At 41.5% G+C, this 15,156-nt stretch overlaps 1 protein-coding gene across 7 annotated transcripts in view; it reads left to right on the top strand.

Annotated features, from left to right (window-relative positions):
- ARHGAP26 (Rho GTPase activating protein 26) overlaps positions 1-15,156 on the top strand; it is a 419,232-nt gene that overhangs the window by 330,175 nt on the left and 73,901 nt on the right. For all 7 annotated transcript variants that reach the window (XM_079146081.1, XM_079146082.1, XM_079146085.1 and 4 more), the window contains exon 20: positions 6,114-6,264. In XM_079146081.1, coding sequence (XP_079002207.1) covers positions 6,114-6,264 — 151 coding nt within the window. The remainder of the gene's footprint in view (positions 1-6,113; positions 6,265-15,156) is intronic.

Genomic DNA, 15,156 nt, shown 5'->3' with positions numbered 1-15,156 from the left:
TCACATCTCGGGCATCAGCACTAAGTGAATGAAGCACATAAGGCAGCATTAGGTGTGATATGATCCTATTTCCTAAAAGAAAAAAGTGTGTGTATGTGTGTATATGTAAGTAGTTTTACATAGAGCAGAACAAACTGGACAGTTATGTGCCAAAATAAATACATCTGGAGGGTGGCTCATGCAGGATATTTGTATATGTGTATGCTTTTCTGTATTTTCTAAATTGAAGAAGAATGTGCATTTATTATATATCAATTTTTTAAGTTATTGAAGCAAAACTCCCTAATTGTACCTTCCATTTACTATCTCAAGCCCATTTTGCAATGAGTAATGATATGAAAATAAGTAAATACATAGTTTCTTCCTTCCATAGAGGGGCAGAGTAAGCAGTGTGGGCACCCTCAGGCTGAGGGGCAAGCAGATCCACTTAAAAGTAAGTTCTCAAGTAGGAAAGAGGGCTAAGTTGCGAGTAGCGGAGCATCTATCCAACTGATCATTCAGCTCCCGGCTCAGCCATTAATTAGAGGTTCACTCCTACCTTGTGGTTTTTCTGAAATGATGGTGGTTCATGGTCAGGCCTCCCATTGTGCCTCCATGTCTCCTTCCTGTGAATCAGTTCAATCCAAGGCCAGCCACAATGCTTTCCCCATTCTCTCGTGAAATCCAGTTTTATTGGCATTTTTTCCCTTTGCAAAGAAAAGGGTTTTTATGAGAGCCGTGGGGCGAGCACTCATCAGTGCACACAGGACCAAAACCAGAGCCGACCGTCGTACCGAAGACCAACTCTCAAAAGTTTGAATATCAAGTGTGTATGATCTAAACAATGTAACTGGCCATATTTTTTTTTCACTTACCATTTAGTTGTTCAATCCATCATTGCCAAGCTTTTTTTTAGAAGATTTTTTAAAAAACATTGCCTGAACCGTTTGTATATGTCCAAACATATAACCCAAACTGCTTTTTAAGATTAGTTTTTATCATGGAGACTGAGACTGAGTCAGCATGAAATCAGACCACCTGAAATTTTACTGTTATTCAGCATGCCACTACTATCAGGAGCAAAAACTACAGGGGAAAAAGAAAAAGAAAAGGCCTCTGAAAGTCAGTTTCAAAGCTTCCCATGTACTTGGGTGTTTCCCAGAGATGGTAAACTGAGAAATTGCTGTGCACTCATCATTTTTTATTGCAAAATTCATTAAGCTGCCATGCTATTATCATCCTATCTTGTCAAGATGATACATTACAGACTTCATTGCAAAACTTTAACAAGCAGGAGAAAGTACACCTCTCCCAGCCACAGCACGGGAAGGCCTCTAGGTATTTTGCCTGTGCCCTCCTATTTTTTGTATAAAACTCTGCGTCTTTGCAAAACTTCCGTCTGCCTGGTAACTCCCCTTTCTCCTCATTTGATTGTGTAGGAAAAGAGTTCCTTTCTTTTGGCTCTGTGAGGCAGCTCGAGCTACTTAGAAAGAAGAGTCCTCTTCCCTCTTGTTTTTGACCTCAAGTCTCTGGTGTCATGGAAAAATGATATTTTAGCCTGAATTCCTACAGACTTCCACACATAGTGGAAAACCTCCCCCAAAGTGATGTCGAAGATCTGTGTTTCATATTTACCCTGAGTTCTACATACTCAGTGGGCCAGACATGTTCAGGCCTGCCAAGACGTGTGAGTTTGGCTTGGCTCTGCATGCGCTTTCCTGGCCTTGTCTGTGGGTTCTGTGATAAACATAGATCCTGCCTCCCGTATGTGAAGGGGTTGCCATTAGAGTGAACAGGAATCACTTGGTAAATATGGAAAGTGAAGTAGCTTAGCTCCCAGATTTCCATGGCAACCCCCAGAACAAGTACAATATCACCAAAATTATTCTGTGGCTTTCCTTTTTTAGTTGCAGTGATTTGGTTACATACTCATGTTTTTCCACTCCTGATTTGTACAAAAAACAAAAAGGCTGCCCACTATCAGCAGTACTTTGGTTTCAAGGACATCAGTGGTCCCTGTCTGAAGCACCTGAAAAATCCAATCACACAAACCTCTGTTCCAGGAGAATAAAATGCGATTACAGATGATTCCCTTACACACATTATTTATCTATCACCATTCATAGAGCTTTGGTATATGTGGTATACTCCTAGGTACCAGGAGTATATGGTGAATGATGACCTCACAGTCACTTGAATGGACACTGTGTGGCCAAGCAGCACGTGCCTGCCCTTGAGAAGCAGGCCTCCTTAAGGACCAAGCCCATGTCCAGTTTGTCAGTCCTTAGAATGCATGTTCATGAAAGGAACGTAACTAATGCATAATTGTTTGGGGCTTTGTTTCATTATTTGCTTGTTTCCAGGCCCTTATTTTCTGAAACTAATACAAAGAAATATTCTTTTTGACAAACATGTTTGAGGAAGGCAAACGTTCTCACCAACAGGGACCTTCCTGAGTCGGGCATTCTTTCTCCTTTTGTCATTTAAATGGTTCCCTATGATCTTGTTGATTTGACTCAGAACTGGTGGTTGTTTTTCCTTTGAAGTCTACTATACTATAATTTTTTCCTCCAACAACGTAATTGCCATCAGTCCTCTGTTAGACCTTCTGATTGAGGATACCAGAGCTGGGCAGAATCATCTGTGACTTGAAGTCCAGCTCTGTTATTTGAAGGATTCAGTTGATCTTTATTTAAAAGAAGTCTTCTAGGCTGCGTCTGCCTGTGCTTCTCTGTTAGGAGCAGGGACTCATTTACCTGTAGGACAGGAAGAAAAAAAATTCTCCTATTTTGAGGTACATTACTGAATTATTCCTTATTTTATTCCAAATTAGAATTTGTCTTGATATCATTTGCCAGAACCACCAACATGTTTTGTTTGCTTTTGATTTCACTCTCCACTCCTATGGAATAACCTTACCTTTCTATCTACCCTCAGTCAGGGTTGTCAGCTTTTCAGCTTAGATCTTCTACCTGAAACTTACAATGAGACCACAGATAATGAGACTTATCTGTAAAACACTGCAGTTGTCTTGTAGGCAAGGGATGCCAGGTTTCTGGATTTCCTTGTTATATGGTCCATCAAGGAATACCAATACAGGGCCTGCCTCCTAGGATGCATGTTTGACAGTCTTGACTGCAAAGCCCTGAAATTTCATGATGCAGTTTTTGTGTTTTCTTCTTGACCAAATGACTCCTTTCCATGATCTTTTGCTTTTGTTATATTATAGGTTATGCATCTGTGAAAGGCCTTGATGTTATCTACCTACTTACTTATCTATCTCTATCTATATACACACACACACCCATACATATCAAACTAGAATCTCAAAAAGAATTTATTTCTTAAGAAAAGAATGCCTGTTATCCTGCAGTAAATGAAATACTAGAAACCTTCAAGTTTAATCAGTTGTTATTTTGTTGACTTTTCTAGTCCATAGTGGGTCCTTATTTTCCACCCCATCTTCTTTCTCTAGCAGGTTTATTTCAGACAAATACTGTGCTACACTTGCCGAAGTCTTCCCCATTAGCTTGTGATGAGACACCAGTCTGCAATACTATAACAACAGACATGGTCTTAAAACCTACTATCTAAATCCAGTTTTTAGAATAATATCTTATGAAAATCAGGATTCTGACATTTTATAAAGCAAAACATCTTTATATAATATTGTTTTCAATTTTGGTTTCAAAGCTTTGTATTAAGTTGCTCATAGTCCACTGAGGAAGGTAGACATATAGACACATATGTACAAGTTGATAAATACAGATATGTCTAAATAAAATTTAAAACTAGGGTAGGAGTCTACTATCTGGGGACCCTATTTGGTAGATTCTCAATAAACATTCCTTGAATAAATGAAATTTGAGGAAGATTTAATCTCAGATATTCCTTTTCTCTAATGGATAATGGGGAGGGGAAATGTCCTGATAACATTTTTCAAAACATAATATCAAGGCTAGGCGTGGTGCTGCAGGCCTCTCATCCCAACAGTTTCAGAGTCTGAGGCAGAAGGATCAAGGGTGTTAGTCCAGCCTCTGCAACTCAATAAAAATGCAGGGGATCTGGAAATGTAGCTCCCTGTTAGGTGCCCCTGGGTTCCATCTCTAGTACTACCATGCTACTAATTTTAGCATGATATTATTTTTGATGTAGGATCATAACCCTCTCATGGACAAGTGAATATAATCACAGGAGAGACATGAGCTGTATTTATTTTTCTTCTTTTTCCTAAGAATTCAGACAATTGTGTCATGCAAACTTGGCCGCTCATGCTTCTTAAACTAAAATTAATAAGCTATTCACTTTTCTTCATGTGTGAAGCAGAAAATGTCTCCAGTTGAAGGTCACAAAAATGTTATCTTCATTCCCTTTCTTTATATAGTGGTCTTGAGCTCTTCTCAGTCTTCAGGAATCTTGATATAAGTATTTTGTGCAAAGGAAAATTTTACTTATACTGATTCATACTGGTGGGTGGTGTATCCATTTTCTCAATGATCCCCCAATTATGTAATTTGAGAGTTGTTTCTCTTCCTAGTAGCAAGTTCCTGTTTACAGGCCCTATTAACCTTCCTGCTGAATTTAACTTATACTTTCTCCTTCTTTTTGTTTCTGTTTGAAAGTTAAGCCCTTGAATTGTGAATAATTCTAAATCTCAGTAATCAATTGAATAGTCTACTTTTATCCACATCTGCTTAAGAGTCCAGGAACCTCCCAGTAGCCTCGTGGGTCTTTTACCTGTTTGTTGGAGCTTTTAGAATTTGCCAAGATACTAGGGGGATTGGAGATAGAAATAGAGAGAGAGAGAGAGAGAGAGAGAGAGAGAGAGAGAGAGAATTAGTTTTGTGAGGATTTCTCTAACATCATTTTGTAAGCATGTCTTTTTGTACAGACATGACATGACTTTTGCAAAGGGGAAAGCATTTCTTATGACATTACCCCCTTTATTGCTTAAAGAGATCTGAGTTCCAACGTTGACCTGTCAGTTGCCATGTTAGTGATTCCGGTCTACCCTCTTAAGATATAGTACACATCTAACTCATGTCAAAAAGGCCCAGTAAGAATTAAGAATTAACCCACATTTATTTCTTGACAAGCAAAATAATTGCCAGAAACATCAGTTGATTTTTGTATGGTGTATCTGTAATGACTGCAGGACAGGAGTGATATTCCAAGTCTGTATTTTGCTACCCCAGTGGTGCCTGTGTCATTTAGCTAAATCAGTCCCAAAATGTTTTTTTCAATGCATGGTTCCAAGTTTTTGAAGATGAGAAGAAACAGAAAGTTCTTTTCTTTGAGCAGTATTCTAAAGTTTATAGAACACATTCCTACATATGATCCCACTTGATCCTCATGACAGCTCTGTGAGCTGTGCAAGGCAGTTCTTGTTCTCCCCATTTTGTAGATTCATTAATCAAGAATCTGAATCAAATGGAAATTGCCTGAGGCTACACAGCCACCAGAGATGGGTTCTTGAAGAGAATTCAGGTTTCTTTTCTCCTGGATTGATTCCATTCTCCAAGCATGATTGTGAATGCTTGGACCATGGACTTAGCTTTTTGTTGGTCATACGCAGACTACTGTGCAACCTCGTACAGCCCTGTATATAGAAGAATTAACTTGCAGTTCAACATCAAATACGTGGAGCTGGAGGCAACCCAGAAGGATGTGTCTGGGGTGGGGTCAGGAATTTAGACCGGCTGAGTCATAAGGAAATTGGTAGACAAATAGTAGATATTCTGTGGTGAGGTGCTGTAGAAATGCAGGTAGGACATGGCCTGTTCAATACTAGAGACTGGAGTTTGAGATAAAAGGCAAGTGTCATGGAAGCCAAGGGCATCTATTTGAATGCAAGGAGTTCACTAGTCAAAGGCACAGTTTATGGTGCCATGGCAGGACCACTCTTAGGAAAAAGACTGGCTCATAGTAAAGATATATCCTGCTACGACGAGGAAGGGATTCTGCTCTAAAATTTCATGTCATCCATCCTTTTGACTCTTCCCTTCTCACCCTTAATTTTTAGCCTATTCCTATGCCCTTTTTTAAAGCTTCGAGAATCCCAGTTTTTGTTTCATGTAGAAATAGACTTTCCCTATACAATATTAACATGGGGCTTGTGGCATTTTTCCCTGCAGAGGAACAAAGGAACAGCATGATCAACTCCAGTCTGGAATCTGTCTCATCAAATGCGAACAGTGTCCTTAATTCCAGCAGCAGCTTACAGCCCAATATGAACTCCAGTGACCCAGACCTGGATGTGGTCAAGCCCACCCGGCCCAACTCACTGTAAGTATGATGTCCACCCACCTGCCACACAAGGGCCCCAGTCAGCCATTCTGCCAGAATTTACTCTCTGGTCCCACCTGACTTTGGGCCATAGTCCTATGAACGTGATTTAATTCTTTTCCCTAAACTTGGAAGTTGGCTAGTTTGTTGGATTTTTTTAAGTATCATCATCTCAAAGGGGAGTCACCATTCTTAACATACTGCTTCTTGGCCTTGGTGAACTTTGATTTACTGTCCTGCTGAGATGGCTTTGGTGATGGCTATTGCCTGTGCTGGCTGCTGGGCATGAAAAGCAATTTTGTTTAGTTTCATGAATATCCAGGGACTGTAGTAGCTCCGTAGGTCAGTAGCCAAGTCTGTTTCATTCATGTTGTCTCAGTTTCCCTTCCCCTGGCTGTGTTGGAAATGTTCAGTGCTACCTCTGTGCCCACTTCCAGAAAGGAAGAGCCCCCAGTTGCCCTTTGTGTCTTCACATTCTCAGACCTTAGCATAACTGTGATCTTTCACCAGAGTCTATAAGAGAGCCTTTTTTTTTTTTTTTTTTTTTTTGCTTCATTTTGGGCTTTAAGCACTATAGCCAAGACAGGCAATTTGGAGACTTGGTTGTCCTCTCCCTCACAGAAACTACCGTGCTAGATCCAGAAAGTTCTCCCTTGTGGCTTCATCCAGCATTGCTTAGTATGCTTCTTCAGACCATCCCATAAATCTTGTCAGCTAGAGCCTTTGCAGAAAGAATGTGAGGCCACGACCAAAACAGCTGGACTCTCAGGCTTTAGCTATATAAAAGTCAGGAAGAACAGAGTTGACTTTGCCTTTCTCTAGTGAAAATAGTTTGAGGCTCAGCCACAGATTGTCTCCAGGCAATTGTTTCTCTTGGAGAAACACCAGCACTCGGGTGAGACACCAGAATGTCAGCAGCCTTCTCCTGACCCTCTGTGTGCTTTGGTTTCGTGACAGCACCCTGAGGTTCCATCTCTTTAAGATATTTACACATCTGCAAAATGGGTCTAATAATTTTTTGCCTTAGAAGAGACTAAGGGATAATAAATGTTTAAAAGGAAAAATGACTCCAAAATGGACTTAAGAGGTACTTATAATGGAAAGGTAACGACCGTGTAAGATAAAATCTTTAAGAAAATCAGGTCTCTTTTTAGTTGTTGGCAGCTTTGCATTGTATGGACATTCAGGAAGTCTAATTCCTGGCCCATTATTCGGTAATGTGTTTGCTCAAGATGTGGACCAGTGCCTCAAGAGCTTAAAATTGTTGAATCTACCCATCTTATGGCAGTGGGTTTCCTCTGGTTCTCTATGACTAGATTTGCCTGAGGAACCTCCCAGCCTTTCCGCATGTTTTCTCAGGCTCTCCTCTACCAGATTTCCTGGACTCAGACAATTCTATTTTCTTCTCTTTCTTCTTGCCTTTTTTTTCTTTTCCTCCATTTGGTTTACATTTCTGTACCTAGCAGTTGCTAAAGTTATTTGTTGCTCAGCATGAGCAAAGTTGAACTTCTCCCCCAGGTTGCTTAACACCCTCTGACCTTAGCCAACCAATACCAACTAGTGGTCTTTAATCTTTGTTTTTAGCGGTTGTTAGGGCCCCTGAGTCACCACTGAGTACATCATGTACTGAGAGGTTGTTTAGGCAGCTAAGTGAAAGGGGGACTATGTCTTTTAAACAGGTCCTAGAGGAGCCGCCTTAGGATTTTTAATGTTTTAAGATATCTACGTGTGATTTGTTTTTTATTACATACTGGAGATCACTCGACCAACTACAGACCATCCAGGTGGAGTATTCCCTGTCTCGTGCAGGTTTGGAAGTCTTCCCAGGAAGTGAGGGTGATACCAAAAATAGTTCTACTTGCTTGTCTTTGAAGGAGGATTAAAGGAAGGCATGTAAGTGTGTTTCCAACAAGACTTCTGTCCCCAAACCGAGAATGTTTCTGACTTCCACCTGTGCTTCCTGAAGCCAGGGAAGGCTGTTCTTGAGGTAGAGGCAGTGCCAATACTGACGCTAGCATTTGCCTGGTCCCTGAGTGGGGGCCATGCCAAAGCTCCTGTGAGCTCAGTAAACAAGCTCACCAGCTATCCCTCAAGCCCAAGGCATGTTCCTGGGTTCTCGCCTCCCCAGGTCCATCTGCCTGGGGTTTGCCTGGATGGACCATGAGTGGAAGTTAGGCAGTCCTGGCAAGTGGAAGCCATTGTACTTACCCTGAGTAAATTCATTCTGAGACATCTCAGCACACTATGCCATGGTGACCAGGCTCGGTCACAGCCAACCAGGACCTCAGATCTGGAGCCCCTCACTCCCTCCATTGGTGTTCAGTTGGAGGTATGCACAGGTCCTTGAATAAGAATATTTGATGCAGATGGAAACAAAAGGCAAAGAGACAGAGAATTACTATTAGCCTGACTTTATTTAGTCATAAGGTGGGGAAGCAGTCACCAGGAAACTGTTTGTTCTTTTTATTTCATTTATTCATTTTCTTAGTGAATGATCATCATGACCATGTAGAAATCATAATGAAAGAAACACATTCGTTACTCAGTGTACTTTGGTGCCTCCAATAATACATTTTTCTGCGTCTCTGGTAAACCTTTCCTAGTTCTCCAAGGAGATTAGGGTTCTCTTGTTTGTATGAACATAAAGCTAAATCAGACATCAAAATTAGTGTTGCCATCGTTCTGCCCACACCAGAGCAAGGCTGCTGTGTTCAAATTTTTGGCAGAGTCTCAGCTAGATTCCTAAAAAATCAAAGGGCAGTTGATAAACTAGTACCAAAGTCCAGCTAGTCTGAAATCATCAGCAAATCTTGCTGAATGTATTTTGTGCCCAGATCCCCTAGGGTAAACCGGAAAAGAATTCTTGTTATGGTCGGATGTGGTGAACCCCAAAAGCTATGTGTAAGACAATGCAAGAAGGTTTAGAGGAGAAATGATTGGGTTATAGCCTTAACCTGATCAGTGAATTGATTCCTGATGGGATTAACTGAGTGGTAACTGGAGACAGGCCGGGTGTGGCTGGAGGAAGCGGTTCATTGGGGGCGTGGCTATGGGGTATATATTTGTATCTGGCTAGTGGAGTCTCTGCTTCCTGAGCACCATGTGAGCTGCTTCCCTCTGCCACACTCTTCCACCATGACGTTTAGCCTCACCTGGAGCCCCAAGGAATGAACCTGGCCATCTATAGACTGAGACCTCTGAAACCATAAGCCCGCAAATAAACTTTTTCTCCTCTACAGTTGTTCTGGTTGGGTCTTTCAGTCATAGCAGTGAAAAAGTTGACTAAAACATTTATTTTCCTTCCTGAGTTTACAGTTTGAAGAAAACAGTGGCATATGGCAATGCAAGATGGAACCTTTTATAGCTTGTAAGTGTGTGTAGAGTTCACTGTCACCAGGCATAGTGGTGCATGTCTGTAATCGCAGCTGCTCTTGAGGCTGAAGCAAGAAGATAACTAGAGGCCAGCCTTGGAAACAGTGACTCTGTTTCAAAATAAAAAATGAAAAGGATGTAGCTCAAAGGTAGAATGCTCTGGGGTTCAAATCCCATTATCCCCCCCTCAAAAAAAGAGTTTAATATTAACTGAATATCTGTGAAGTGTAAGGAGGACATTAAGGAAGATTTAGCTGGGTAGGTGAAGGAGCATTCTAGGAAAGGGGAACAAGGAAATAGAGATGATACAGGGTGGATAAATACAACCTAAAATCACATATGTTAGGGGAAGGAAGTTGTAGTTGCTTCCCTGCCACTACCAGCAAACAACAATAACACACACTTGAACAGACCTTTAAAATAAGGAGACTTCATATAAAAATCCAGATTTCCTGCTGGAACAACTGGACACTCACATGCAAAAACATGGATCTGGATGAAGACCTTACACCTTTCACCAACATCATCTCCAAGTGGATTATAAATTTAAATATGAAAATCAAAACTATTAAACTTCTAGAAGGTAACAGAAGGGAACCTAGATGATGTTAGGAGTGACGATGACTTCTTACTGAAAGAAAAAATTAAGTTGACCTTCCCTTAAACCAAAAAACTACTACCCTATGAAAGACCCTGGTGAGATAATAAAAAGATAAACCAGAGAATGGGAGAAAATATTTGCAAAAGTCATATCTGATAAAGGATTAGTATCCAAGAAATACAAAGGACTCTTTAATTAACAATAAGCAAACAAACTACATGATTAAAATATGGGTGGAAATCTGAACAGACACCTCACCAAAGATGTTCAGAATGCAGATGTGCATATGAAAAGGTGCTGTGCGTGGTACATCACCAGGGGAGTGAACAAAGATCAGTGGTTGTCAGGGATTCAGAGGGAGAGAATAAAGGGTGAATGTTTAGGGCACAGGACATTTTTAGGGTTGTGACACTATTCTGCATGGTACCATAATAGTAGATGCAGGACAAGTATTTGTCAACACCCATAAAACCCACAGAATACAAAGAGTGAATCCTAATATAAACTGTGATCTTTAGTTAATAATACTGTATCAATATCTGTTCACCAGTTGTAACAGATGTTCCACACTAATGCACGATGTTAATAATTGGGGGGAAATGTGGGGTGAGGGAAAGGAATTATGTGGTTTTCTGTGAACCTAGGACTGCTCTAAAAAATAAAGTCTAGCCAGGCACTGTGTCACACACCTGTAATCCCAGCATCTGGGGAGGCTGAGGCAGAAGGATCACAAGTTCAAAGCCAGCCTCAGCAAAAGCAAGGCACTAAGCAACTCAGTGAGACCCTGTCTCTAAATAAAATACAAAATAGGGCTGGGTATGTGGCTTAGTGGTCGAGTGCCTCTGAGTTCAATGCCCAGTACCCCAAAATAAATGAATACATAAGCAAGTAAGTCTACAAATATTGTTTTAAAAGTCCAGATTTTCATCCTCTTTTGAAATGGTAGAAGACTACTACACCAAACCTAGGTGGTACTGGTTTGGAGGTGATGCTGTCTAGGCCCTCCAATCTCAACACTGGCCTTCTCCACTCCTTTAGATCTTCTGCCTATTGACCTGCAATAGATTAATTATGGCCCAGAATCTTTTCTACTCCTTCCATTAAGAGCTGGAGCCTTTGAATCTCGACTGACCTTTACTCTGGGACTTATTTGGGCCAAAAGAATGTGGTAGAAGTGACACGATATGACTTCCCAGCCCTGGCCACAAGGCCTTGCACCTTCTCTTATCCTCTTGGAACCCAACCACCACATACAGAAGCCCAACCTAGTCTCTGTGAGAATGAACAACCATTGGGGAGAGAGGCCCAGCACTCCCAGACAAGCCCCATACCCAGGCAACCAGTCAGTTGAAGGCAGTGACATGGGTTAGACCAGGCATGACCTGCAGAAGAGCTGCCCATTCAGCCCACAGACTCATGACAGATAATACATTGTGGCTGTTCTAAGCCACTGAGTTGGGGTGGTTTGATGTGCAACAATAGTTAACTAACACAGGCCTGTGATTTTGTGACCTCAGAGTCATCGGCAACTGCCTGTGGATGGGGCTGAGCTGCCTGCGTGAAACGGAAGGTGTGGAAAGCTCTCACTGTACTACGGTGCCACGTGGAATCTACTCGCCTTTCAGTTTTCAGAATCTTCTTTGAAAGAAAATGACTCATAACTGAGATTCTAAGAAATTAAGAAACAAAACAAAATTCCTAGCTAATGGCTGAGGCAAGCAAGAAAGATGGCTCAAACATTGGATAGAAAAGCAGGAAACCCTGGTTTTGAATCCTGGCAGCAACACAGGCTGGCCGATAGGATCAGTTCTTGGCCCTGAACTCACCCAACTCCTACTCCCTGGGACGGAAGAAATGGGACTGCCCCACCTCCAACAAAGGAGGCAGTCAGTGGGTGCCTACAGAGCACCCTCCCCTTCCACAGTGACTAGTAGGGGTGGATGATGCCGACTCCTTTCCGAAAGATCGTGACTTTTAAGGAGGAAGTAAACAAATACTGAGAAAGAAGTCAGGGACGTCCCACCATGGACATAACATATTGCAGTAATTCCCCCAAATTAGAAACTCCTAGGCAAATGCTTTCTTCATACCACTGTGGTGGGGGCGAGGGGGCTTGTTAAGGCTGGAAGAAGGTTAGGAGGGCAGGGCTGATTACAACAGTGGTGGGACCCAACCTCCGAGATCTCCCTGCCCAAGTGGTCCCCACCTTTAAAACTAATTGCTCAATAGTCCCATAAATAATAATAATTTTTCTTCATCCTTTCCTCTTCTCCCTCCTCCCCCCACACACACTTCCAAGTTATTTCTGGTGACCTAAAAGATGTGCACATGCCAAAGGTTTGCAGATTCTGCCAGAGTCAACCATCCTCTCCCATCTTAATGGCCAAAGAGCAGTCTGTGGAATCCAAAGGATAAACAAGGGCTGCTTCTAGGCGGGGTTGTTTGCCTGACTCCTCAGTTTGATTCAGCTGCTCTCTGATGACATTTAGGGTAAACTTGTCTAGAGAGATATCTCTAAACTTATACTTATCTTCTGCTTATTCAGTCAATATTCATTCAACAGATATGAACTGAATACTCAGTGGAAGCTGGTGTTGTACTTCAGTGCTGAAGATACAGTGATTTGAAAAAAAAAAAAAAAATTAGAGGGACTGAGGGCGTAGTTCAGTGGTAGAGTGTACGTGTCAGCATTCACCAGGCTCTAGATTCAAGCTTCAGTGCAAAAGGCAGAGTGTCTGCCTGCTTTTATGGATATTATATGTGTGTGTCCTGGGGATTAAACCCAGAGACCCTCTACCACTGATCTACATACCCATTCCTTTTTATTTTTATTTACTTATGTTTTAAGACAGACCTTGAACTTGGGATTCTTCTGCCTCAGCCTCCCAAGTACCCAGGATTACAGATGTATTTTACTGTGCCCACTGCATTCATGGATTTTATATTCTAGTGGATACAGGAGAACAATCTGTGCCCACTGTATTAGATGGTGAGAAGTTCTGTGGAGAAAACTAAGGCAGGATGAAGGAGATAGAGGTTTGGAGGAGAAGGAGGAAAGTTTCTTAGCTTTCTCCACTTCAGTTCCCTTAGAAAGGTGGCGTGGAGATTGAGGTCATCCTTCGTAGTTTATTTGCATGTCTAGCACTCTGAATTACAGCCATTAGTATAAATATTATTTTGGAGAACTCCCTCCACACATTCTCTTTTCTTTTTCTCTGTTCCCTCAACCCTGGTATACACTTTTCCCTTGCAGAAAAATGTCCCCTCTGTTGGACTCACCTTTCCCTCTCAGCTCCCTACCTCTAATCTGAGACCAGAGCGCTCTCTCCATCCAATGAGCTATCACTGCAGAAGAGGAACTGCTATTGTAGAGGTGGGCAGCCCTGCCTTGATCTGTAACCAGCTGGGGTAGGCACACCTGTTCCTGGAAAATACGGAAACCTCCAAATCTCATGGGGTACCTGATGAGCCGTGTGCATAGCTGTTATTTGTTGAGATTAAAGAATCTCAAAATGAATAATATGCATTAGACAAGCAACTGTTAATGGCATTTTTTTAACAAAGAAAAGTAATTTTATCATCCCATTGCTATTATATGCCAAAGGAGTTAAACCTTGACAGGCAGCTATTATTCTACTAGCATTGTCTTTTATTTGTCATTCTTTGAAATGTGAGCATTTGAAAGAGGAAGTTTTCCTCTGTGGTTGGGTTAGCTTTCTGTGGAGGAGGATCTCCCTGTTAGATTGAGGATTCAGCTTCTCACCCACCTGCAAACTGAAAAGGTCTCTTTAGACGGTTTCACCTACAAACTTGGGCAATAACTTGAAAGCATAATCATTTTCTCCAGAAATCATTTGCCTTTTCTTGCTCCTGCTCACAGTCCCCCTGGTGATTCCAGTTGAGTTCTTCTTTGTTTCTAGGACATGCCTAAAATAATCCTTCTGTCACCTTAAGCTCCTGGGGCTGCCACAGCTACATCTTTCCCAAATAACGTTCCCTTGATGTTTGGAGATTGTTATTAGTGTGCCCCATCATCTTTTCTGAGTGGCCTCATGTCAGTTTTTCCTTTCCCCAAATGATACCTCCCTCACCAATCAGGAGCCTAACTGGGATTCACTTGGGAGGGGATAGAGATTCCTGCCTGGTGACCCCTATTTTACTGGATAAATGTGTTTGGTTATTAGTGGTTACTCTTTTTTGTCCCTAAATATAAAAACTGCTTGAGGCAGCCCTCATGCTTCATGACACAGCAAGATTTCTTTCCCAAATATTCGGGCCATCAGTGGCACTTGAATCTCTACAGCCTGTCAGCAGAAGGAATACGGGAGGCTGGGAAGACACTGTTATAATGCCTAGGCACATCCCTGTTTTCTGACAGCGTGGAAATCACAGATGGAATAATGTTTCCCCTCATGTATATTGTCCTTTTGTTTTTCCCTTTAAAGGCAAAAATCATATAAAAGGTTTGTACTTTTTCCATAAACCTATTAATCTTCCTAAATAATCTAAAACAATTCCCCAAATTGCCATAGCATACAGTACATGCTCAAAGCCTTGATGTTTAATTAAAGACATGACTGAGTCTCATTCTGAATTTAGCTGCCCTCAAATGCCTTGTGGCACTATACATGTGTGTCCAGGTGTTGAGCATTTTAAATCTCAAATTTTAGGTAGAATTTTTAGGGAAGGAAATGGGCATAGGATTGGGCATGGTTTCCAGCACTACTGTGCCTGTAAGGGGGCTTTGAGGAACTCTAAAGTGCCATTTTTCTCAGGTAGGATTAGTTTGGCATTATTTCTCCTACTGTGTATATAATCTGAAAGATCTTACTGTTGGATTCACATTCTAAATTGGATAAATGAAAATTACATTAAAGTACTATTTTTTAAACATCTTTAGTAAATCTGAGAGGCAGATG

This window comes from Sciurus vulgaris (genome assembly GCF_902686455.1).
Source record: "Sciurus vulgaris genome assembly, chromosome: 6".
NCBI classification, from domain to species: Eukaryota; Metazoa; Chordata; class Mammalia; order Rodentia; family Sciuridae; genus Sciurus; species Sciurus vulgaris.
This window is presented reverse-complemented; position numbering and strand designations above follow the sequence as displayed.